This window comes from Apostichopus japonicus, chromosome 13 (genome assembly GCF_037975245.1).
Source record: "Apostichopus japonicus isolate 1M-3 chromosome 13, ASM3797524v1, whole genome shotgun sequence".
NCBI classification, from domain to species: Eukaryota; Metazoa; Echinodermata; class Holothuroidea; order Aspidochirotida; family Stichopodidae; genus Apostichopus; species Apostichopus japonicus.
The window spans coordinates 25,451,342-25,478,768 of record NC_092573.1 but is presented as its reverse complement, the minus strand read 5'-3'; the positions used below and the strand labels follow the sequence as shown (position 1 = coordinate 25,478,768).

The 27,427-nt window shown below is 39.9% G+C and overlaps 1 protein-coding gene across 2 annotated transcripts; it reads left to right on the top strand.

Moving 5' to 3' along the window:
• Positions 1-1,092: 1,092 nt before the first annotated feature.
• LOC139978520 (aquaporin-3-like) lies at positions 1,093-27,427 on the top strand. 2 transcript variants are annotated; one of them, XM_071988811.1, is made up of 8 exons: positions 1,093-1,191; positions 8,948-9,097; positions 18,485-18,611; positions 21,205-21,342; positions 23,020-23,138; positions 23,269-23,489; positions 23,935-24,095; positions 24,792-27,427. In XM_071988811.1, exons 2-8 carry the CDS (start codon positions 8,993-8,995, stop codon positions 24,812-24,814), a joined length of 894 nt encoding a protein of 297 aa, XP_071844912.1. In that variant the 5' UTR covers positions 1,093-1,191; positions 8,948-8,992; the 3' UTR covers positions 24,815-27,427. The 2 variants fall into 2 exon arrangements, with proteins under 2 accessions (XP_071844912.1, XP_071844910.1); XM_071988809.1 differs by lacking the exon at positions 1,093-1,191 and adding an exon at positions 4,192-4,268.

The following is a 27,427-nucleotide window of genomic DNA, read 5'->3' as shown; positions in this document are numbered from 1 at the left end:
TTATTTATGCTTAGCTCAATCAAATAATGTAAGTTTCAACACACAGTGGCCGTCTCTGATTGATTTACAGACGGGGGTTCGTTCCTATAGATCTATGATTTAGGGCTCTTGGAAAGCAGACTTAACTACCCTAAATTATTTAATAGAGTTCAAAGATCAGTTCCCGCGAGGAGTTTGATACCAATATATTTAAAATAATAACATACAATATATTTCTTTTAAGCAGAGTGGATCGGGATCGCCAATCAAACACAAGAAGTTCATTGTTTGATGGATTGGAGTAAGGCTAATAGAGGTCAATTTTGAAACCCTAGTAAACACGAAATCTCAAGGGACTATAGACAAAATTGTGTAATTTGTATGAGGAATCTCCATATTAAATACGACAAGCATATATGCTTACTAAAACGTTTACAGGGGGGCCAATAGAGGTTCTATTAAAATTATAAAAACCTTGTAAACCGTTATATCAACACCACCCACACCACTTAAATTAGGGGGTGGAGGCGGAGGATTATATTTAGTTTATTTTATTTTATTTTTTGCTTTCTTGATGATCTGATTTTTTGAGGAATTGCAAATTCTTAAATGGTTCATCAAACCTAAAATCCTCTTCTCCCGTTTATCCTACTATAACAACATGGATAACATCCCTGAATAAATGTAAACTGTTTGTTTACTCCGACCGTATACATTATTTACAGCAACAGCAATCGTTTTGCTCTAGTTTAATCTGAAATCCTCCGAATAAAATAATCGAGGTGTGAAGGGGAGGGGGGGGGGGGGTATTTAGTGTAACACTATATGATGTCTTTACTTCTAAGATCCCCAAATATATGCAAAATTCTAACCAAAAAAAAAACTCTTAAAATTAACACTAGAAGTCACGTAGAAATAAATTCGTTTTGAGAGGAACTATATGTATGGACTCCGCTATGATAGGATCATAAACTGTAACTGCATTAAATAGATTCGTTAGTTATGGAACTTCGAGAAGTATAATTAACACACTGCGAAGATCAAAGTTCAGCGTACGGGCACTAACAATGTTTGTCTATAAGATTGTCAAGATTACACAAGCTTAATCCAAGCCTGTCAGTGTTGTTTATTCCTCTAAGAGGATTTAACAAGCCTTATCAAGTAACGTGTTTGATCCCGTCGGGTTGGAAAGTTACAAGAAACAGGGGAAAGGTAAGACGTCTAGCCTCCAAGTGCAAATCATTTTCGTCATCAAAGGTCTCTGCTAAATGCGTTAATATCCTGCACATTTCTCATAACAAGTTATACTACGTGTGCGCTTCATTCTATGCCGGTTATCTTGCTGTAATGATTTCTACCGAATCTGTGCGAACCATCGGTTTAAAACTTAAGCGGACCAACAGACACACCATGCGTACGCCATGCACTTGTTCGACATGTATTATTAGACTGTTTGCACGATGTCAAATCCTCAGTAGAGGAATTTTTAATACCACTGTCCATCCACCAATGTTTAGATAGTGTATCAATCTCTCTGGTTCCTTATTTGTTTGTTATTTATTAACACAGCGTGTTCTTACTCCGCTTGCCTGGCAGTAATGACAAGTAATTAGATGGTCAAATATGCTTATAGGAGCATTCGGTTACAGACGTTTACAAGTTTTTGAACTCTCTGGATCTAAATTTATAATCGAAGCCGTCAGACGAACGGTTTCCATCCCTTCTCCCAAAAATTGTATACGCGTTTCCACAAGAAACGCGTCAATATGACCTAACAGGTCAAAGGTCAAGAAACGGAAATAGTAACTTCCTCATTGACAAGAGGAGTTGGATTCTCTCCTTTGCCTTTTTTTCTCACTTTGGGGGGGGGGGGGGGTTGGGTGGGGTTGAAGTGGGGATATGTCATGCCTGAGTCCTTTCATGTATGCATTCTGATCATTATGTTGCCAAATCGAATTTCAAACATTCTCTGTAATTATGGAACGCATGACCGCGTGCTTTGAGGCCTTGTATATATCGTTAGATCTATTGGACATCAAGATATAACCTCTCCCACCCTACCCCCACCCCACCCCTATAGAGTATTTAAATGCTATCGTGGAAGTGGCTATATATACTACCATGTATAGTGTAGGTGCATATAACTTATACACTATCCGTAACTTCAAGACATGCTACCATATAAGAGTTACATACCACCGTGAAGTAGTTACATATTAGTTACAGGGTTTTCATCAGCCGTTTTAACCGCTACGTACTACCATGAAGTAAGTATAGTTGCATACTCTCAGTCACTTCAAGATATGCTACCATAGAGTGTACGTACATACTGACATGAACTATTTACATGTTGCCATATATATGATGTTTTATTATCACGGTCTTGCTTTTAAGTTACGGCATGGTTGCTATGATCTTCCTGCTCAATTTGTTACCCACGAGTGTTGTTTTCCACTATTTGAATCTGGACGGTGTATAGGAGGACTTCAACCTACAGACACACCTGTTACGCTGCTCACGAACGCTGATAACCCAAATCTGAACTTCCCTTTAAACGACACACAAAAAGTCAATACTGCTTGTCTTTTACCGTTGTCATCTAAAATCGCGTCTGGGCCAATAATATCTCAGTTGCTGTGCTTATTTGTAGCGGCCATAACGCATTTAGGTCATTCAATAATTTGTTATTCTTAGATGCTTTAATTAGAAAGTTACGCAGTGACAGCCCAACACAACATTAATGCCAAACAAATGAAACGTATATACGGATCGTTGCATCAGATTTCGCAGATGTAATATTCGTCAAGCGCCATTATCCAGGTACAACACTTTGACAATCCTTGTAAAAGGATAATAATAATAATAATAATAATAATAATAATAATAATAATAAACTTAGAGTGAATTATTAACAATTCAATTTCAATTTCAATTGATTTATTCCAGTATAAATATAAAAGTGTTTATAAAAAGGAGTAATAAAATACAAATATTAAACAATATGTACCAGATGTTAGTTCATACAAAATAATATTAATACTATAACAATTCATTTTAAGTTGTTCAATGGAATAACAACTTGAAGCTCTATAAACAAAGGAATTCTAACACAACTATATTCTGTACCTTTGGCGAAATATTAGGATTTCTTGGCTTTCTGTTTGATTACAGGTTAAGAGTCCTAAGGGAGGCATGCAAGGGATGATTTTGATCACCATAAATTTTTTGTGGCCATTCACATAAATTCAGCTGTGGCAGAGGCATTCACAGTTTCCTTCTATTGTATTTACCAACGATAAATATCAGTTGCATGCGTTAGCCTGTTGAATCTTCTAAACTTGTCGTTTCCTCTTGGTTGCCATGACCGAATATTGCAGTCCGCTCTCTCCTTCGTCTCAGTTCCCTCCCCCTCCTCCCTCCCTCCCCTTCCCCACCGCCCAAGTTAGTTACATGATGATACAAATGGTTACCTCTTGGTGTATGTTACCCTCATCTGTAGGCCTTATGAGAGGACAATGGAATAAAGAATAATTTATTCTCATTCTTATAACATACTTAATGAAAAATGATTACTTCAAGAAGGGGAGGGGGGAGGGCGGTAACTTACTTTCACCGGAACCGACTTGGATCTCGACGGCTCTATAATACATATTATCATTCGGTTCTTTGGCTTCAATTCGAGACAATCATAGCATAGCATTAATGAATAAATGGGTTGTTTGTTGCAGAAAGACCAGTATATCGTCATGGAGTTGAGTCTTCTCGTTGCCTCCAGTGGCTGTGTTTCTGTATGTTAAGGTGTATGTCGCTTGTTTCTATGGTCCGACAGCCAATATTCCAGAAGGAACGTATACGGCAAAACAACCGTCCATACCACTTCTCTTCCACCCCTCCCCCCCCCCCCCCCCCCCCACATTCCCCTCGTTGAGATCATGAAATCATAAAGTTCCTCTATAGTGAGTTCTCAGTTCGGTCGTAAAACTTTTACTTTTAGTTTGTCTCTACGCTGCAGCGTTCAATACGTCACCTTGCATAGATAGGTCACATTCGTTCAGGGTTGAAGATGTTGGCCTTCAATGACCCTTCTGAGATTTTGCTTGGTGCGGTTCTGGGGTTCACGGCGACTCAGGATCACACATCGACAGGGCCGCGATTTCTTCTCATTTTATAGGCTGTGTAATCGAATTACCCTGGACTTCTTTGACCTGACAGTCGTGCGTGCGAGCAGTGAACGTCTCTCAACAGCGTACTTCGTGGTTAATACCAAGTAAACAGCGGCGGATTCAAAAGTAAGATTTTGTTTTGTATAGGTGAAAGACATAAATTTGTACAAACCGCTATTTGAGATAAAAAATGAATTGTTTATGGCAACCGTTTGTTTGTTTCTTGTTGTTGATGTTGTGTACAACTTAAAAATGGATCGCAATGAATATTATGTACACGTCAAACTTTCATGTAAATAGATGAGAGAAAATTTGCTCTGAGCCCTCAACATTGAACTCATGTGCACAGAATGATTTGGTGAAGTGTCGTTCATTTGACTTTGACTTCTGACTTTGATCAGGTTACAAAAGGTGACTGTGCTCTGCTTTTGACACCAGGGTAACAGGGTAACATCTATTGTCTACGAGACAACCCTGGGGAGATCCCTGCTGGGAAGTAGCTCGGGGAAAGCTCTGAGAAGAGTAAAGTGTCGGATATACTGCAGAGGAGCTCGAGTGCAGTTTACAAAGAGAGGGAAGACCACAGAGAAGAACAGTCAGATTAGTTGTAAACAGATTGCTACCTGAAGAGATAGTTTTAAGAGGATGACATTTGCAATTTGCCTACTCTACTAAGACGACATAATAGTTTATGGCTGAACTACTACGTCTTCAGGAAGTATTTATCCGTATGAAAGAAGCTGGATTAAATAAAGTTGCACCCCATAAATATTGTCTATTTCCACAACACGTTTCCTACCTCGGACACTTAGTGTCTGATGGAGGTATCTCCACAGATCCCGTAAAGATACACGCTGTAAAGGATGGAATTTACGCAACCTTCGAAACTTCTTGTACGTAAGTTCGTCAAATGATTTTCTGATATAGCAGAGCCACCCCCCCCCCACGCCCCACTCCCCCACAAGCTAACAGAAACTTGGAAGACTTTAAACTGGTCGGAGGAATGTGCGGAAGCTTTCCGGATATTGAAGACAGCTCTGGTTACCGCCCCGATACTGGCATACCCAACTGATGTTAGACGGTACGTGATAGACACTGGTGCTAGTAATTTCGGACTTAAATGTGTTTGGTCCCAAAGCCAAGATGGTCAGGAACTAGTTACAGCCAATTCCAGCAGAACACTGTATAAACCTGATAGGCGATATTTTACAACACGGAAAGAACTCTTGGGTAGTGTGGCAAACACTTACCACTACTTATATGGTAGAAAGTTCACAATTTGAACAGATCATTGTGCTCTTCGTTGGCTGACGTCATTCAAGTGGATAGAAAGCCACATGAGTCAGCTATCTATGACTAAGTAGTACAACACGGTGCTGGTCGACAGTGCCTATATGCACTCTCAAGAAGACCATGCAGTGACAGACAGGATGAGAAACTTGCACAGCATTGCAGCAATGGCGACGACATTTACAAATTGGCCACAGTCTGGGCTATTCATCAACTCTAGCCCACCTGTGAACCATCAACTGACAACGAATTTCTGACGGTGCATCCGGAAAATTGCAAATCGGAGAACAGAAGTAGAAATATCACCGAGCGGGGACAACCTAGGTTCGACGGTGATACATCTGATGGAATCATAACCAAACAACGAGTAGATAAAGACATACAATCTATATTTTCATGGAAGGAGAACGGGGGCATAATAGACCCCCCCCCCCCTCCCCGCCAATAGGGAACGAGTAGCAGGTGCAAAGGAACTATTACCATCAATGGAATGTGAGGAATGATGTACTCTACCGGAATTTCGAGTCTGGCCCACCGGCGATAAGTTCAAGTACCAGTTGATGGTACCAGCAGTGATGAAAGTACGGTGTACTCGAGCAGGAACTAAAGTTTAAGAGACTATACCAGCAAGGCGACAACATCCGGCTGTTCGGACCACAGCGTAAGAAAGCCATTTCACCCACAATAAGAAGATCTTGGATTGGCCCAGGTAAATAGTCAAGAAGATATCAGATGTCAAACTAAATAGTACAGATGGGTCCGAAAACTGTTTCCCTACAATAGAAGGAACTCATCAACTTGGTATGGAAAACAATATATACAACGGGCGGCGCGGGTGGATGGGCGGGCGGGACAGGGCGGGCGGGGCGGGGCGGGCTGAAAAAGCATTCGATAAGGCTTGACACAATGGAGTTCCTTATAAACTGGTAAACTTAAAGTTACCCACAAACATAACTCGACTTCTTTCCTCTTTTCATAATCCCCACCCCCCCCCCCGACCCCGCACCGTAAACTTAGGATCTTTTACCAAAATAATACCTTTTAATCTCATCCACCATTCATGCCGGAACCCCGCAAGGTGCAGCACTCAGCCCACTACTCTACCCAATACTCGCAAATGACCATATTATCCCCCTTCCCCCTCTAGAAATGGTTGCAACCATTTATGCAGCTGACATCGCCATCTTGAATACTATAGCTACACCTCTTAACTAACCGAAAACCGCAAACTGTATCCAAAAAGCCATAATCTACTTGGGAAATGATGCATGTTAAAATCGACCCAATTAAGTCTAAAGTAGTAACCTTTAGTTACCCCTGTACACGCCGCCTTAAAAAGAAATGTGCTTCTGGGTTGCCTATTTAATTCTACCCTTCATAACACCCTTCATAAACTTCTGGGGGCTGGGGTAACTCTCCAAATCCCTTTTAAATCTCTCAGAGAGAATAAAATAAAATATTTTCAATTCCGTTTTGTCCAGCGTATGTTAGGCACCAATAGACTCCTTTTTACTTATGAAGTAAAGTTGGGGGGCGCTTTCTGCAAACATTAAGAGGACACTTTAAGCCGTTTATTTATTTATTTTTATTCGATTCTCACAAACATTAGCTTAGATGCCGGACAGAGAGTTCTGGGTTATCAGTTTTTTTTACCAAACGGACCAATAAGTAGTATCGTATAAAATGTAAAGAGTGGTGGAAGAGATTCCAAACTGCCTTGAATTTTTGCATCATTTAAATGTTTACTACAGGTTTTACTCCAACTGGCACACATCATCCTACTAAGTATGATTCCACGAGAACGGCATTCAGTTTTAGTAATATTATTTTGATTAATTCTCGCTCACTTAGTGGTTTTGGCCATAAACCTTTCATTTATCATTTATCAATTATCATTTATACTGCTATATGAATTTATCTGTTTGTTTACGAATGCCTTTTGTACTGATAATGTGCTTCGAATGTCACTTAATAAATGATGGAAGAAATAATAACAATAATCCTAAATCACTACTAAATCGTCAAATTAATGTGGTCTCTAAGTCCTTGTAATAAAAATGTAACTAAACCCTATACCTATCACTGTATATCTAACACGTTGGCTATTCATGGAACATTCAATTTTCCGTACCATGAGTCCATGACCATACAGATTTTTTTGCAATGACACCCTGAAATCCAAGCTAAAACACAAGATTTGGTTTGATAACACATCGATAAATATGTTCGCTTGATGCTTTTCGGCGTTTTTCCTAAGATAGGAGAACACTCGGGAGAATTGATATAGACTCTATAATGCCACAAGAAGGGTGGCAAACTTAGCGTCTCAGAAAAGTGATAGGGGATTGGGGGGGGGGGGGTGGTAAATTGATAAAGGGGGCTCAATTTTAGGGTATAAGATCAGCCTCCCAGTAATAATTATCTCATTCCCCTACATGTAAATGGATAGGGAGATGATATATTGTACTTCACCCCACATAAAAAAATGTGAGGAAGTGTGTGAGTGAATCATGGAGTGAATGAATAAGTGAGTAAGTGTGTGAGTGAGCGAGTGAGAGAGTATAGTTTTGTCGCAAACTCCACCTAGACCCAAAGCCCTATCAAGTTCAAAGTGGGTGGGTAGGTGCCTGACCAAGTAAACTCGTGTCTGTGTGATTGATGACGTCATAAGTAAGCTGTCAAAAGTCAGAGGTCAAATGTCAAGAAACCGAAAAGTTGGTTTTCAATCATCTCACTGCTTTTCAACATGTAGGAAAAGGTCATTAAACCATATAGAGAGTGATCAGACGAATTTTAAAATAGGACAGAGTTAGGTGTTAAGGGTCGGAGTCATAGGTCAACTGATGTCAAAGGTCAAAATGGCCTAACTTGTGCTACAAAGTGTGTCGCAAACTCTTCCTAGACCATAAGTCTCTTCAAACGGTCCATCGGGTTGGACTGATGGGCTCAGTTAAATTAACCGCTGTAATTGTTGAATCCATGTTATCGTTGGTCATGCCACTAATAATTAAACATAAATTATAAGCCCAGTTTTCCAGCCTCTATTGGAATTTGCACGTTAGTGAAACATATTGAGCTATACTTTGGTCTAGAAGGGAGAAAGCCCCCCCCCCCCCCCCTCCCAAATTCCAGACTCTCATGTATAGCGAAAAATGTTAATGTTTCTGATACGGAAATTGAATAACCGACGTATCAGCTAGTCAGTGATTCGTAGGGTTTATCTGCAAAGAGCTTCTACTAGGACTTGGAGACAGCATTACTTTTAACGACATAGTATGCACGTCAATGTGGCATATATATGGATTATGTTACCATACATCGTTTGTTTACGTCCTAGTATTGCATATCCGACTACAGTAAAAGAATTTTCATTCATATAGTGACGTTCGGGGGTGGGGTCTTGTAACAGCCAATCACAACACACATCAACAGGCGAGCCCATCATACGTAGTATATGGCGGTAGTTGTATTCGACTCGTTGTTTTCATTAGCAATTCTACCTTGTCCTTGTGTAGTTGGAAGAGCAACGCGGCATTTGTGGAACGAACCGACCCAAAACAATGGCGGAGAGTAAGAAGATATCGAATTTTATAGACAAGTTCAGAATCAGGAATCATCTCGCTAGGGAAATCTTGGCAGAATTTATTGGAACATGGATTCTTCTGGTAAGTAAATTTGTAGTATGAGAATACATGTATACAATGTAGCTTTCTCAGTGCGTTGGAGGCTTGTTGTGGGTGTGTTGGCATTGTAAATATCGTGATCACAGCTTAGGATGTTACGTAATTTCTGTAACGTGTACACTGATGTCGAGTGTAGGCACCGGGAGTTGTGTGTTGAATGATCGCTGATAAATCTTTTAGTTAGTCGTTCCATGGAGGTTCGTAGATTGAATACTTACAATGGTAGGCCTACATCGGGATATCACATAATTGCCCACTCGTGCGATGATATCAGCATAACAACAAGGTTCATAAGCTATAACAGTTTATACAGTATATAACAGATATACCAGACATACGTACAGCTGGTTATATAGGCTTCGGTCCAGATGAGCGTATCATAGCTGTTCCGGTTAAAATTTGTGTACCGTTTAATCTGTACAGCGTTACCAGTTTCTTAAACCCATTTGAATTGTTCGCAATCGTTTGGTTGTTGCTTCAATAAACGTGGGTATAATGTTTTATGTTAGAAAATTATTAAGCTATGGGCAGTTTTGTAATATCGAACGTTTAAACTGTCTTTAGGCTTTCTCCCTAATTGTGATGACAGCCATGACTCATCTTTCCAAATGAACCAAAGACAATCATTTAATTAGTTGGTGGTAATTAGTTGAGCAGCGAGCCTACATTTAACTGTAACAACTGTAACTGTAACATTTAACTGTTAAAAGCTGGCCCGCTATAGTTGCCCACATCTTTATCATTTATCCCTTACTGTCACCAAGGGTTACACTCACGGTGGTGAACGTTTGTATTAAAGACAGACCACATGTCAAGCTTATGCGATTGAGGTATAGCTGCATCAGAAAATGTCATCTTTCATAACCTTAGCAGTATCCATGCCAATTATAGCCTCCCTGTAGAGTTGCGCCGGGTGAATATCTACATTGTCTGCAATGTCTCATACATATGTGACTTTACAGTGTCAGATTTGAAGACTACATCAGAAGTTACCCTAAACATTGCTGGGGCTCTGTTCGTGTAATCAGGGAACTCGTATATTATAGGCCTATCGAATTAGTCGGACCATAATATGTCAAAAGCTATGCTAATATGTTGAAAGTCATAACGTGTTTTGTAGTTTGTATATGAGACTCATGTAAAGATAGTACTTCGAGTTTTCAGTCTAACTTGTAGAATATGATATATATATATATATATATATGTATACTTGTTACGTAAAATCACATGTTCCTGTGTAACAAGCCTGCATGGTCAAGTGATATATTCTCCTATAGTAATAATAACGTAATCACTATAGTTTGCAATAATTCTCTCCCTATGATCACGTCAACTGATTTTTGTAGAATGAATGTATATGAAGTTCTTTCAGTCGAAACTGTCATTTTGTGTGAATTGACTACGAAGAGAAACAATTTCTGGTACTGGTATGTGCATAGAAAAATACTTGACATTGGTCTACGTACATTAGTCTACGTATATCATCCATACAGTTAAATCCTCTTAACAATATTTGTGATGCACTTGTGTTATTGTATATCACACACTGAACGCAGTTTATTGTTCACCAAGAGCACAGTATTCCTTATAGCTATATCCAGTTGATTACAGCTTCTAACTGAGAACGAGTACCTCTCTGTACAGTATAAGTAGGCCTACGTAGACATTGGAACTAAAGCGACAAAATGACTTTGTTAGGTGAGTTCGTATGTAAACAGCATACTGTAGACAACACTAGGCCGGCCGCGTCTATCGATTAGTTCTAGTTAGCAGTCGTATTGAATGCTGCCACGCACCATGCACTTGCCAAGGCTTTTAGCAGAATGTCAATCACCAGGCTTTGGTATGCTATAGAGTCCTTCACTGAGAATGAGAGACGTTAGCAAGTTTCAAAGTGCATTCATATTTTGTATTGCGCTCACCGAAAGGAAACGGAATCCGCGCGGTAAAGCAGGGACGTGTGTATGAATATGCGTGTAATTACGCCTTGTCTTCTAAACAAGGATCGGCCGGGTGATTTTCATACTTGCTACGTAGGACCACTATTGTTTGTGTCTTCAGTTTTTCCCCTCTCTTTATAGGGTCCTTGATGGGGACTTAAGTGTCCCTCCTGATCCTTTTTTCTACTAAACTAAACTAAACTATGTATGTTAGATCCTCCTGCAAGCAGGAACTCGCGAAGAAGCCATCATTGGCTTATCAAAGCCGCAAGCTGACCGAAGTCAGTCTCTTAGATTCATATAAAACGTCCATGATTATGAATTGTCAGCAACTCTAAAACTGTACGACAAACATTAATCTTGGAGTGACTCTAACTCGGGACCTTATGATTGGAAGACACCGGCGTTAACCACTGAACTAACACTCCAATTACTGAATACACAAAGTCATGTGGTCATGCTTGGTTTGTTACTCGACACTTTTGGTATCTATTGTCAACAGACACCAACACTATATATGTGTCAGAATACTTTGCCGTGTGAATGTGTACCACAATATGATGCTCAAATTGTTTATGATGCCTTATAAAATAGTCTTCACGATGCTATTCAAATCTGCTGGTAGACTGCCATCATGGAGTCATACATGCAAATATCAATGCTAAAATCAACTTGTATCTTAATTTAATACATAGGCCTAAGCTTTGATCACAAGTCTTGCTGATGTCATCTTTCACGGTTGCTATTCAATTCTGCTAGTAGACTACCGCCATGGAGTCATCCATGCAAATATCAATGCTAAAAACAACATGTAAACCTTGAACACAAGGCTTGCCGATGTCATCTTTGAACTACTCACTATAGCGGTACTTTCTCGGTGTCACACACGGACAGCAATTAACTTTGACAATTGAATTTATGACGTCATAGATTAGCGCACCAATCTTTTATTTAAATACCGGAGGGAAAGAAATGAATAGAATAAGCTTAAGAGTAAAGGGTTGTGACACCGAGTTTGCTTCCTCAAGAAGAGATGAGGCAATTAAATGAACAGTGAAATTTGCATAGTCACTAACAGACGACATTTCATTACATGGAGGATGGACTGGAGGCTGATGGGGCTAACCAATCATCGATGTAAATTAATTCTGTCACCATGTCGACACTCCACATCTACCGTTGTGTGGTTCTTCGGCAAATCTTTAACCGCTTTTATGATTCACAGAGAGTCGTTACAAGGAAATAACAACGCAAATTATAGCGTTCGCTTAATCAGTTATTGACTGAAGCGAATGTAATAACGGACACACACACACACACACACACACACACATATATATATATATATATATATATATATATATATATATATATGTATATATAATTGAAATCGTAATAATATATGCATGTATATATACGATGGTGTGAAATGTTTGTAAAATGCCCAAAATGCTAATATCGTATCAGTTGAAAAAAAAGGCTATAGGTCTCGCTGTTTTCAACAGTTTGTTTCAGAAATGATGGCCAGTACAATAAGGTCACGTGGTCCACCTTGAAAATAATGACGGGAAGTGACCCCGAAGTTAACATGTAAGACAGAGGGTAGACAAGTATATCTTCTTAAAATAGCCCCCATATTCGATTGGGAAAACAGACTAGAGAGATTATATCCTGCATAGAACACCTGCGTAACAGATAGCAGTAGTTGTAACTAACCGTATTTTGCGATCAGTAAATATTATATCCGTCGTCACCGGTCAATTTGGAAGTTGTACCCATGTACCACATTGATTCTTGGAGGGATATAAGGAAATATTGGCCTCCCATGATTGAGTTGGATTTCCTTACACAGCGGTCATGGTCAGTATTCCTGTACTGACCAGTGTAACCGTCTGCAGGTTGAATATCGATTAACTTAAAGGTATGCTGTATAGTACGGTGACCAGACGTCGCCGATTTTCGGGGACAGTCCCCGATTACAGTGTGCTGTCCCCGATTAACAAGTGTCCCCAAAAATGTCCCCGATTCGTCAGAATGTTCAGGAATTTCGAAAATAATTGTAAAAACAAAATTTAGTCAAGTGTGCAGTCGCAGAACGGAACTAACCAGTATTTCAGGTGGGCCAGTGTAAAGTGGAATATGCTAGATCGATCTAGCCAGCACTCTTACGTAAAGTAAGTAAATTTCATGTAAGAAAAAGCTTCTTTTTTTAAATAAAAATTGAATTAAAAAGTGCTTCTAAGTATCACCATTTTACATCTAAGCACCTTAGGCACTTGAAAATTTTCCAAAGGGGAGGGGCTGCCCGCTCCCCTGAAACCACTCCCCCACAATAAATGTCCCTGAATCCAGTCAGGCAAATATGGTCACCTTAAAACTGTATTGGCCCCAAATATGCTAGATATTCACCTTCGAGGACATTTTCCTCACTGGGACATTCAGTCATCTTGTGTGTTTTGCTTAAAAATGTCTGAGAAAAATTGGAGAGTAAAGACCTCCAGGGAAGTACTGTTTGAAAATTTCAAGCAATTACAGCGTGCTTTAATTTGGGGCCAATACTGACTACCTTGAAAACTTTTAGCTATACCTTCTCTAAGACGGTTGCATTCGATAAATATTGACTTATGAAGCAGTGTTACACTGGCAGCAGATAGGTATTAAAGTGTGGGTGAGTGAAGCTACAAAGAAAATTACCAACTGGACCCCAAGAACTTGTGTCAGAAGGAAAGGCAGGCAGAGTAGAAGATGGACAGATGAACTCAAGAATTTACAGGTGTTCTATGCAAGGGCGTAGGAACCGGGGGGCTGGGGGGCGCCAGCCCCCCCCCCAGTGAAAAATATGGGGGCGGAAGTATCATTCCGCCCCCCCCCCCCCCCGCTCAGCAAGTCAGAAAACCCCTTTTTCATTTCCAAATCAGAAAAAAAAAATCATTTGGAGCACCAAATTGCATCTAAGGCCAGGTGAAAATGCAAAATTATTTACAAAATGGAGTGGGTGTTAAAGTGTGCTATATTGCACCAAATTGCATCTGAGGCCACCTGGAAATGCAAAAAAAAATCCAAAGGGGAGGGGACACCCCCTCCCCTTAGACCCCTCCCCCAGGCCGGCCATCAGTCTTCAGCCCCCCACTCAAAAGTACCTTCCTACGCCACTGGTTCTATGGCAAAGGAGAGCACATGACAGATGGAAATGGAAAATCGATGAAGAGGCCTTCCTCCTGCAGTGGAGCGAAATAGGCTAGAAAGAGAAAGAGAGTGAAGCTATGTGCTGAATCTGTACACTCAGGATGACGAAAGACTATACGGTGCTGCCGGTACCAAGTACGTTTAGAACTTGGCAGACATCCAATCGTCTCAAGAGAGACGTTTTGTAATCCTGGGTGTACCAGAGGCATTTGGCAAAGTGTCAAATATTTGTCGACTGTTTGGTCCTTCAAATGAACGATGATTGACTCGGTACTAACAGCGAGAGAGTGTTTCAATGGACCAGCTATAGAACACATCTCATTGAATGGACCGACACAATGCCAAGATAAACCTTTACTAATCGGTATACATCACGTGTACTTTAGCCGTCTAATTTTAGAGAGCAATATATATATGATGTTCTGTTCTTCGCGAGAAATTCCGCACCATGAACGATTACATAGACTTAGTAACAGGGGAGATGGGAGAGGGAAGGGGAAACGATGGGCAACTATCCCTCCTACTGTCAAAACTGCGAACTATTTCCCCTCACATTTTTTTACTAGTGATGCAAAACCACAGCTGTGCTAAATCAATCGAGTGGATCTCCTTTGTATTCTAACAGACAGGGTGGCAGTCTATGAAATCTATTTTAAGATATTTGTTTCTTTTCATTTACGGTACCTCATGAGTCCGTCAGAAGCTCGATAACATAATTGCACGACTCTACCTACGTGTTCTACCGCCACTTCAATTAAGTATCACGTTCCCTGATATTACGTTTCAAGAAAAGTCGCAATTTCCGTATGAAAAAGTCGTATTTCGAGGATGTATTAGAAGTTTCGGGAGTTGTTTAAACCTATCTGGTTTAATGGTCGAATACACAGACTACTTTGATTATACAGGCATCGAAATATTAGTTTTACGGAATGTTTAGGGAAGTGGCTTGCTTCATACAACCATATGCGGCATATAGGCAATCAAATACATTATAGATGATGATGATGATGAAGATGATAATGGTGGTGTTGATGACTTTTATATGATAACACAGCTTTATAACAGCAGCTATACATAAAGTGTAATGGGCTCCGTTATGAACTCGGTGAATGGCGTCTAGATCGGTTTCCTGCGGAAGACACGTATAGCCAACAGTAATAAGCTCTGTTTTACCGTGGAAATAGTGCCGGATAAAAGTGCAGTAGGTTATACCCGCTCTCTTGAAGGCTTAGTGGCTTCAATAGGAAGGTCAATATACTCGAAAGTTCATTGTTTATTAGTCTCACGAAAAGGGCGTGTTGAAGGCTTGCCGGATATAACCAACAATGATTGGTTAAGAGACGGCACAACCTCCGGTAAATTTGCTCAGCGGATTTCTAGTTGAAAACGTGGCGCGCCTTACCTCCCTCAATGATGTAAAGCAGGGAGTTGTTATGGTCCATAACAACTCCCTGATGTAAGTGACTTTCATAAACCTATTCAAATTTTTCTCCTGTGTGTTTCTATAACAATAGAATGACGTGAGCGACAGGCCTAACTTCTCTGTTGATGCATGGTCACACTAATTAGTCAGTAACAGTTCATGTTGGTTTGTTTGTAATGTTGATTTTCCTATAGTGCTCTAGCGTTTTCATTTGATACGGGCATTATCCAGTCAAGAATCCTTCTGATGCCGCCTGGAAAATTACCGCATTATATGATAGTAATTCACCCCAATCCGTAGCAACGTTCCGGGATTTGCAACGAAACATTGCAAAAATCATTGTATTACCTAGACGGGACTGAACGAATTGAATTGGATTTGTAACTACTTGCCCCATTAGTAATGCTTGCCAGTGTTTGAGCGAGTCGCGACTCCAGTCTTTAGATTTCAAACAAAGGTGAAAGTAGGCCTATTCACTATTATATTTGACCTGGACGAAATGTTAAACCTATAGATTGTTAATGCAAACTTTAAACGGTCATTCACTGAAAATGGTAATGAATTTGATATGATAGTCTGGGGCGGTGGTTGGAATATATGCATATTGCGTGTATTGTCCATACCTAGTTCAACCGACATGTTACCGGTCTATGAATAATGTATAAACAATGTTATTGTCTGTCTCAATTATTCTCAAGATCCACATCGCATTGTTCTACGATTGATCCGTGACGTGGGCAAATTAGTTTTCTTTCTCAAATAATCGGACAGCCAACTATATCAATGTTAAACCGCATAGCCTTCATTCGTAGAGATTTCAATTATAATAATAAAGAGTCCAGAAAAAGCCAAACATTCAGAACTGGGCAAAGGTCTAGTTAGGTCAACCAATTGTGTCGTCTGCTTGCCGAAAGCTTTCAGCTGAGCATATAAATGTCAGCACACTATTGTCGGATCACGATTCCTGCACTTTTCTCCAACAATGGCCTTAGTGGTCTTATTGGAATGGTTAGTGCACTTGAAAGTCCTTAAAAGATGGTTTCAATAGAAAGGTTAGTGTATTCGCATAAGTCCATCGTTTACCACTCTCATAAAAAGGGCGTTTTGGAGGCTTGCCAGGTATAGCCAACAATGATTGGTTAATAAACAGACGACACACCCTCTGGTAAATATACTCTGTGGATTATTAGTTGTCAACGTGGCGCGCATTTCCCTCAGTGGTGAAAGTGACTTTCATCGACCTATTCAACGTATGTCTTGTGTATTGCTGCATCATAGAATGACATAGGCGGCCGACCTCAATTTCTCTCTTGATGTTCACACTAACGCTTCATGTTGGTTTGTTTTTTATGTTGATTTTCCTGTAGTAGTCTGCGTTTTAGTTGTGATAATAAGGTGCGTTATAACTCTGGTTATGGATTATTATCCAGTCTAGAATTCGGTGGATGTTTATCGGGATAGCTCCGTCTGACGCCGCCTTGAATTAATTACTTACAGAATCTGATGGTATAAATTAACCTAATTCGCAACAACGTACCGGGGTTCGCAATGCAACATTGCATCGTTCCATTCAAAACTATTGCATTACCTCTATGAACCACAATTAAATCCGATTACATTTTTAATTACTTGCTCATGATAGTAATGCTCGCTAGTGTTTAAACTCTTCGTGACTCGAGACCCTATAGATTTCAAAAAGCTGAAGAGATGGAAACCAGTTTGCCAGGTTCAAGGAGGAGGTTCGATGCTTCTAGAGTCTTTTTAGCGTTTGAATTCCCAGAGTACGGGACTTTGAAAATTCATTGTACCTCACTGAGTTGGATGATTCAAGGTTACATCCAATGGCAATGACATGATAAATGAAATACATTAAAACATAATTAATGGTTTCATATAATAACATGACAAGTTCACTGCAGTAGAGCAGCGTGCATGATTTAGGCATACTATACCAATGACATGATAGATTGACTGTTTGAAGGCAGGAATCAGGGTTTCTTGCAATCACATGATCAAGATATTATTGAAGCAGGATTAAGGCTCACTACAATCACGTGATACATATAATGCATTAAAGCAGAATTAATGTTTCATTTAATGACATGACAAGTTCACTGCATTAGAACAGCGTGGTTTAGGCATATATACAAATGACATATATATTGACTGTATGAAAGCAGCATTCAGGATTTCTTCCCAATCACATGATCAAAATATACCAGGCTCACTATAATCACGTGATAAATATAATACATTATAAGCAGAATTAATGGTTTGACAAGTTCACTGCATTAGAGCAGCGTGGATTAGGCATACTATACCAATGACATGATAGATTAACCGTATGAAAACAGGATTCCAGCATGTCTTCCAATCACGTGATCAAAATATAATTAGAGCAGGCCTCAGGCTCACTACAATCACTTGATAAATATCATACATTAAAGTCGTTTTCAGGATGTCTATTTCTATGTTCCAATCACATGATGGCACGTTGATTGCTTTAGGGCAGGGTGGTTCAGGGTTACATCCAACGTCGTAGTAGATTCATTGTTTCGCATCTGTTGTAACAAACAGAACATCGGTGCACTCGTTTTAAAAAAAAGGCTTCTCTTTCTGCGATAAATAAGAAAACTAATCCGTGCGTCGAGTGCCCATTACAATGTAACATCTGTCTTTAATGCTCTATTTAAATCCTCCCCTCAAATTCAATTTATTTGCAATGCAGATGAGAACATGTTCTTGAGTGACAATGTCATCTCATTACACGTGATTGTACAGAGTCCTATAAGTTATGGCTATTTTTGTTTTTCTTGGCAGGTATTTGGAGACGGTGTAGTCGCTCAAACAGTACTCAGTCGTGGGGCTAATGGGTCTGCTCTCTCCATTAATTGGGCGTGGGGCATGGCAGTGGTGATGGGTATCTATTTCGCTGGTGGTATATCAGGTAAGAAGGAATAATGTTCTAGAGAGCGTCGGCTTCAACAATGTGTATGAACTAAAAATATCTTCATGTCTAGATATTACCCTGGGATACTAATCAGGTGCGTATCCAGGGGGGGGCGTTGGGGGCGCGCCCCCCGGGTAAGAAAAAGAGGAGAGGAAAAAAAGAGAAGAAAAAAAGGAAAAAAGAGGGGGAAAAGAGGAGGAGGAAGGAAGGGAAAAGAAAAAGAAGAAGGAGAGAAAATAGAGGAGGGAGTAGAATAAATATGCCAAGACACCGGGAAGAGAAAGACGAACAGTGACATCATTACAGCGCTGATCCATATTATATACACAGGGTAGCCAGTGACGGATCGAGGATGTCGGAAGGGGCGGGCGCATCACCCTACCCCTTTCACCGACAACTCCATTTTTGACGTTTCCATTTTTCCTCTCTCACTAATGTATCTATATATATATACTATATATGGTCTACCATAACCCGCACGTGTGTGTGTGTATGGACGCCTTAAACCATTGTGCTATGAAACCAACTGTGGCTGGTCGGAGTCGTCGGAGAACATGACGCATTTCGGGAAGGGGGCGACCGCCCCCCGAGCATATTTTTTTTATGATATCGCTAGTAAATTCAAAATAGAAAATGCTTAGATGCAACTTACAAGGCAGTGGAAGTGTCATATCCAGCGATCTGGGAGGCATTTTCGGCCAAAATTTTCTTGTACGCTTCGCGCCAACTCGTGGTGGCGCTACGCTTAGATAGTTTGCCTACAGGTTTGCCCCTCCCTTGGCAAAGTATTCGCTACGCGCCTGTTCGAATTTGTAAACCACACAGCAGATATCACATCATATATCAGTGAGCATGAAAATCGAGGTTCCAGGATGAACAGCCTCAAAACTGTCGATGTGTGTAGTCATTGTAACCCATTTGATTTTTGGGACTGTAACGACTTTACCCGAAAAATATAACCTAAATTTTTCGCGCGCTCCGCGCGCGTTTAACACGTTAATATCAATATCATATAAGTAAGCATCGGTTATTACCTCGCATGTCATTGTGTACCGTACGGTTCGTGGAAATTGCGCAGTATACCGCGGGATGCTGTAAACAACGAAATGTCTTATGTAGATGGAGAAAAAGCATACCGGTCCAATTATGTCAAATTCTCTTTTACATTAGTAATGTCGAATTAGTCGGCCAAGCTTACAACTTTATTTTAATTATCAAGGAGATATTTTTTAAACTATTAATTTCCTTTAGCTACATCATTGCAATTGATTTTTCTTTCAGTAGGAGCCCCTGCCTCCTACGCCTATGTGTGTATTGTTCGGTTGAAGGAAATATCTGCTATTTTTTCATTTCCTTCAACCAAGTTTTATAATAGCCGTTATAAGAGGTTTTAATATTTCTACACCAATAAATTAATGTGTCTGAATTTTCGAAAATTTCCTGACCAACATTTTTCATCATACTTCCCTCTACTAGTGTAATTTTCACCGGTCTGTTAGGGGTTCAAGGAGGTTTTTCTATATTGGTTGTCCATAGATGACATTTTTTTGCAACATTATGGGTATGTTTTCAAGTGAGTTTATTCACGAGAAATGTGAATTTTCAAATTCTGAACAAATAATGGGCTGAAAACCTTGAAAAGTGGGGCTGTCGGGTATTGTGGACCGCGACGTAGAATCACCTACAAAAGCAATGATCCACAGGAGATGCGATGAGGTCGAACATGATGTGTGACTGGTGAAAATCTTCAAAAAGGTTATGGATGGAAAGAAAACTATTGGGAAATACTTGGTTCTCAGGTAAAAGTGTACATCTGGTTGCTCATTTTCAAGCCCGAGAAGTGCCATTTCCGGTGATCTGGGGGGTATCAAAACCAGAAATTTTCTTGTACGCTGCGCGCCAACCGATGGTGGCGCTCCGCTTAGATAGTAATTCGCGCCCCCCGGGTTAGAAAATCCTGGATACGCGCCTGCTAATGGTAAGTTCGGGACTTGTAAATCATGGTATCACTGTTTCGAATCCCATTCTAGCAACGACCAAAAATAAAAAAAACTTCTTATCTGTTTTTAATTAAGGCTTTTTATAATTTCCCAACTTTCCAATATTTTCGTCAACTACATACAAATCCCTAACGTTTTCGTATCGAATGAAGCAGGTCCATGTCTACACGGCGAAGCAAACTATTGTACGGTACTGTGGCTAGTACTTGGTCCCCGCCAGCAAATTTAACATGGTCATATATAGGGATCGCCATTGCAGACCTACGAATGGCTGAACCCGCCCAGTTGATAGAGCACATGGTCGTGATGTAATCCTCAGCGGTCTGTGGTTCGAATCTCGCCCCAAACCCATAGCGACTGAAAAATGACCACGCGCTTTTCAAGTATTGCTTACCATATATAGTTTTATATTTCATTTTTGTTTTAAACATGTATATCCGAACAGTTTATAGTTTCTATCTGCTTATTCTAATTTCAGTTCTTATTTAGTTATCTTATTCATTTATATCGATCATAGTATCGGTTATATCGAGGAGTGTATAGGCCTGCTGATGAAGGTGACTTACAACTTTTGCTATGTCTTTTTCCAGGAGCACATATAAATCCCGCAGTGACGGTAACCATGGCAACGATTGGACGGTTTCCCTGGAAGAAAGTTCCTTTCTATATTATAGCACAATTTCTAGGCGCATTCATGGCAGCCGCGTGTGTATTTGGAGTTTATCATGGTAAGTTCAATGTAGCAATAAGATATTATGGTAGAAGCAAATCATTAGTTTTACTTTTAATATGACGTTTTATTGGACGGGGTAGAAGTGGTACTTAACAGTCTACAGATCAGTGGCGTAGGAAGGTACTTTTGAGTGGGGGGGGGGCTGAAGACTGATGGCCAGCCTGTGGGAGGGGTCTAAGGGGAGGGGGTGTCCCCCTCCCCTTTGGAATTTTTTGCATTTCCAGGTGGCCTCAGATGCAATTTGGTGCAATATAGCACACTTCAACACCCACTCCATTTTGTAAACTTAATTTTGTATTTTCACCTGGCCTTAGATGCAATTTGGTGCTCCAAATGAGATTTTTTTTCTCATTTGGAAATGAAAAAGGGGTTTTCTGACTTGCGAACCGGGGGGCGGAATGATACTTCCGCCCCTCCACATTTTTCACTGGGGGCTGGCGCCCCCCCAGCCCCCCCCGGTTCATACGCCCTTGCTACAGATTATCAGACTTCTTTAAATTTCCTGCCTGAAGATAGGAGGAGTAAACGGTAGCAGTTCAGTTTATGAAAGATGCTCATGACGTAATGTTTGAACTCACATGACGTGACATGATATGATGTGCTAGTATAAACCTCGGCACGTAAACTCAAGAGGAATGTATTATGTCTGGCAAGGCAATTAATCTATAGACGCTTGGGTCATCCCCCTGCCGGGCTAGAATACAATACCTCTTGACGAAACATGCATGTTTCGTCGCTTCTAAAGCACACGTGTTTCGATCATAACAGGTGTGCAACAGACGTAGCTTTGTTACAATGATCGAGGTGGTCTGGGACCACGATACATGTCTTAGTTATCCTTATAAATACTCATATATAATTATAAAGTGTCTGATACTTCTTTTTCTTCTTCTTCTTCTTGTATAATTCCTGCTTGTTAACCTTCAGTAATGAACCTGAAGTATACTGACATCTGAACGTTGTCATCACCTATGATCTTGGCCCACTTATGAGAATGTCAAAGAACTATATCAAGTATAAACCGAAGGTGGCAGAGTCGTGCTAGCAATGGTGAAAAAACAAAAATTAAATGACATAATAACTATGCACTATACCCATGAATCAGTGAATTCCCAAGAGTTATAGGACGAGTTCAAACAGTTTGCGTAATGTGCCGCTCGTTTCAAGTCCCACGTGTGTTTGATGATTATGCAGAGAATTAAGACTCGCAGAAGTGTTACTATTGCTCACCTTGCTTATCAACCCCTTTATTACCACCCCCACTCCCACTCCCCAAGCCCCCACCCCCTCCCTCCAAACTCGACCCCCCCCCCCGTTTAATGCTTATTTTTGAACATAACTGTTCGTGATTTTGTTTCTAGACTGCACCAAAAGAACGCAAGAGTTATCAAACCAGACACACACAAAAAACAATGGTTCAGCTGCACGACTGTTTAACTTCATGACCGAATTTTGTTACGGAAACACTAACCAAATAGGCAGTGGCATTTGTATCAATAAAAACAGCTAAAAACAAAACTTTCAAAAGACTCGTTGACTAATAGAAAAAGGAGCAAGTTGCAGCCTCTGTTGTTGCATTATAGACCCTGCTGAAGATTGGTTTGGCTTCATATCTTTATCTATGAATATACATACGTATGTAAATTGACATTTCTTTGTCATTTCTTGCCAGATGCAATCCAGAACTATGACGGAGGCGAAAGACAAGTATATGGACCCAACGCTACTGCTGGAATATTTGCCACTTATCCACAAGACTTTCTTTCAGTTGGAAGTGGCTTTGCTGATCAGGTGAGGTCATAATATATGCTTGCCAGATCTGAACATTCATAATATTACTGCATTTCTCATTTTTGCTTGATTTTAAAATCCCCAGTGTCTGTGTTTAAGGTATCGATTTTGTGGATTTTATTTTTTCCAGGTATTTGGTACTGCTCTTCTTCTGGCGTGTATTCTAGCCATCTCCGATTCGCGGAATGGTCCTCCACCACCAGGCATGGGTGCGCTGATGGTCGGTCTCGTGGTATTCGTCATTGGAATGACATTTGGCTTCAACTGCGGCTACGCTATCAATCCTGCCAGGGACTTTGGTCCTCGAGTCTTTACAGCTATGGCTGGATATGGGCAGGAAGTTTGGTTCACGTAAGTACCAACTTATATATCATTTGCCCCGTTTAATGAACAAAAAACGTGAACTGCACTAAATAAACTATATTGAGAAACGAAAGCAATGCTCTTGTGATAGTGATATGAATAAAATCACAATGTCCCCTCCCTCTCCCTCCACCCCCTCTCCAAACCTACTGCCACCGCACACGTTAACTCCGCTATCATGTCAAGCAGGAGAACCAATAATAACACCAATGAAAGAACGGAAGTGTTATTTCGTACTAGCTTTCATATTAATATGAACTTTACTGAGCTAAGAGTTGTTTTCCACCGTTAGGCTAGCAACCTGAGTAAACTACTCACTCATCCTATGCCCTGTACTAGTTCTTGCGTATCATCACACGTGTGTCCTCAATTATTCGGAACTGACTATATTTTTGCGAATTTACTATTATTGTTTTTTTCTTCTTATTGACAGGCGCGATGGCAAGCATTGGTGGTGGGTGCCTATATTAGGCCCCATCGTAGGGGGTATCTGTGGTGCTCTCATGTACATTGTCTTCGTGGAAATGCACCATGAACCAGAGAAGGTAGAGAATGGCAAAAGAAAACGACTTGAAAACAACCATGAGGAAACACGTACGTATTATGAAGTACTACCTCCGCCTCTGTAATAAATAACATAGACAACCCATCAACTGGAAATGTAGATGTATGTGTGTTACAGTCAGTTTCACTCTACATAATTCCCCTCTTTACACAGAAATCGATAGAATTGTTCGTATAAAGTCACACAGGCTTGGGACCCCTAAACAACTATCAGTTCCATAAACATATGTAATACATTCCTCTTCTTCTTTGTTCCACAACCCGCTTCCTGTAGTCATGGTTTATTTGGTACTAATTCCATCAGTACCGCTTGAATTTATCTAACAATGTCACACCAAGTGTGTTTATGTTTCGTACTGCCAATATTTTCTGGAGAAGGTCCTATAGTAGAACCGAAAAATTCCATGGGATTTTCTAATACTGTACTCCTAACTTGTCAATTATGAGTCATATCATATATCTCTGTTTTTGTGTATTTTCTATGCTGTTAAAGCAGATGGTAGTATATTGGGAATATTTCTCCCTTTAGTTCATTGCCCCCCCCCCTTTTATTACAAGTCATCATTCATTCCCACTACTTTATTGCCATTTGGAATAAGAGAGGAAAAGAGTCTTGACCGACTCGACTTCCAAATGAATCTTGACCGAGGAAGTCCAACCCCTTCCTTCCACTTCATGCGACTTTACACAAGTAATCGGTGAAATTTTCTTTTATTTTATCCACAGCCATGAATGATAACAAGGTTTAATGACCCTTGGACATATTGGATTTTACTTGCCATAAATGTGAACGTTCCATAGTCTTCCCTCTCTTACCTCTCTTCCCTCTCTATCAGGGTTAACCTGTGTAACCTTCTGTTGCCAGATACCAAAAGTTATCGTCTGTGTATAAGTGTGAAAAGGTTCCCATGTACCATATGATTAAAACCAAAGGGTAGATTGAAACTTAAAGGAGAAGCCAACCCAACCATGAACTATATGTTATGTGACAGAGATGTCTGTGATGAACAAGTCTCCCTCCCATAAGAGCAGGGAGATATGTTAGAGATATGTTGGTTCAAATCTCATGTTCGATGGCTTGTCATGTTGCCACGGGATGATCATAACAGCGCTCATGGTTGGATTTCAATCTCTGTAAATGGGTCTTTCACTACAAGGTCAGCGTAATCTTGTGTAGCCATGGTAACAGAAATTAATTTCAAGTAATGACTGTGTTTTGTCTATGTTATCGTCGGACAATGACTCTGGAAGTTCTAGAATATTTGATGAATTTCTGATGTCAGTAGAACACTTACGCTTTTAGAATGTTTGCAATTCGGATTATGTGGACCATCACCTTGTTTGGTATAATTTTAGGCCAAAAACTTCCATAGCGATAAAAAGAAAACTGCCAATATGTCAGTATTTCATTCTTTAATTAATTTGTAAGTTATATAGATACATTTGTTGCGCTTCCAATCGTCCTTCATGTGTAATAAAAGAATGTTCATCATATCTTTAAGGATAATATATCGAATGGCGAGGGATCATAAATCTGTCACATGTTGTATAGTTTTAAAGTTGGGAGGTTTTAGTTTTTTATGTAGCAGACATATAGCCAACAAGTAAACATTATTGCAAGTGGTATATGTAGAGTACTTTCACCTGGATTATTCAACAGCGATGATGAACGCTTTAGAATGGTTAAGTCAGTCACTGCCGTTGAAAAGAAAGCATCGTTAAACAATATGTGATGATGATGATGATGATGATGATGATGATGATGATGATGATGATGATGATGATGATGATGATGATGATGATGATGATGATGATGATGATGATGATGATGATGATGATGATGATGATGACGATGACGATGACGATGACGATGACGATGACGATGACGATGACGATGACGATGACGATGACGATGACGATGACGATGATGATATGTCAAAATTTCTTCTGGAATATATAGACTATAGTTTCCTCATACCACATTTAGAGTATGAAATTTGCAAGCAAGCATGCTTGTGTGGTGCTTCTTCTTCTTTTGAAAAGAAACTTTTTTCGTATTTTCTAAAATAAAAATATATATTCAAGGCGAGATATTGTTGTTAACCCCCAAAAGGCACAGATTTATTTTTTAGGAAGTGGGTTCTTCATGCACCCCCCCCCCACTTGGAAAGCGTTAGGCTCTCCTAAAAAAGAAGTCTCGGTACGCCACTAGTGTGTTTGGGGGGGGGGGAGACACATTCCTCTGGGCCTATTAATCCCACCCAAAAAGAAAAGTAGTTATTAGGACAGTTGCGTAGACCTAACTCTTTATAGCCTGAATGTTCCCTGGAATGCAGTTTTCCGTTCGTTTTTTTCTTTTCTGGAGGAACCCCCCCCCCCCCCCCAGACGGCCCTCAGATTGTACTCGGCTTCAACAACACCAGGGCTACGCACCTCCACCTGTTGCAAATCCTGCATTCCCCAGCAGTAGATTAAAAAACAACAGAATAACAGAGTGTTCTGATTTTGGTAGAATTAGTACTTTTAAATGTTTTAAATGTCATTATAATATTGTTTGTTTTATTTGTGTGTTGTGTTGTGTTTAAGTGAAATCGTTCCTGATAACTGATTGATTGACGGAATTGTTCAATACAGTTAGATTTAGGGATAGTATAGTTGCATTATGCTATAAACAAGGCAATATTGATCTTTTATTCCTGATATCTCTTTCATTGACGGATAGTCCAATAAAGTAAGATTCAGGGAAAGTTGTTGTCTAGCATAATGGTATTATGGCGTTTTGGAACCGACCATGCATCACAATAACCATTGTTTTGGGTTTTGTTTTTCTGTGTTTTTTTTTCTGTGTTCCTTCTGCTGCATATGAAAGTGTTTCCATGGTGACAGAAGTTTGAAGGATTTGTATATATGAAACTAGAAAGTGTTGGAATAGATATTTCGATAGAAGAAATCTTCTCCTATTTGTGGAGTGAAAGTGACAAATGAAATATTCTGAATCAACTGTATATGGGGAAGAAAAGGAACTTGCTTCGTCTTCCAACTGGGAGTATTGTTTCCATAGTCGAATAATGTAAGATAAATTATTTATTATATAGGATATTAAAGTACATCAATAAATATACAACTTCATATTTCTATAAGGATACTGTTTATGCTGGATATTTTTGTCGGGTCCTTTGCTTATGAATAACGTATATCAAATCAATATTGAAATATAATAGTATATTTAATTACTGCTCAAGTCGAAGGTAGAAAATAGAAGAATAAGTTATTTATAACGACTAATGGAGAAAATACTATTATATAGCATTCCTATCGTTATTTGAAATAAACATCTGTTGTGGTGATGCGGAATTCCTTAA

What these genes read in the sequence shown, in the direction of transcription:
- LOC139978520 (XM_071988811.1), top strand. Translation starts at nt 8,993, where the DNA reads ATGGCGGAGAGTAAGAAGATATCGAATTTTATAGACAAGTTCAGAATC. An exon ending in TTGGAACATGGATTCTTCTG is followed by an intron (nt 9,098 to 18,484) that starts GTAAGTAAATTT and finishes TTTTCTTGGCAG; the next exon opens with GTATTTGGAGACGGTGTAGT. An exon ending in AAACAACCATGAGGAAACAC is followed by an intron (nt 24,096 to 24,791) that starts GTACGTATTATG and finishes TTTTATCCACAG; the next exon opens with CCATGAATGATAACAAGGTT.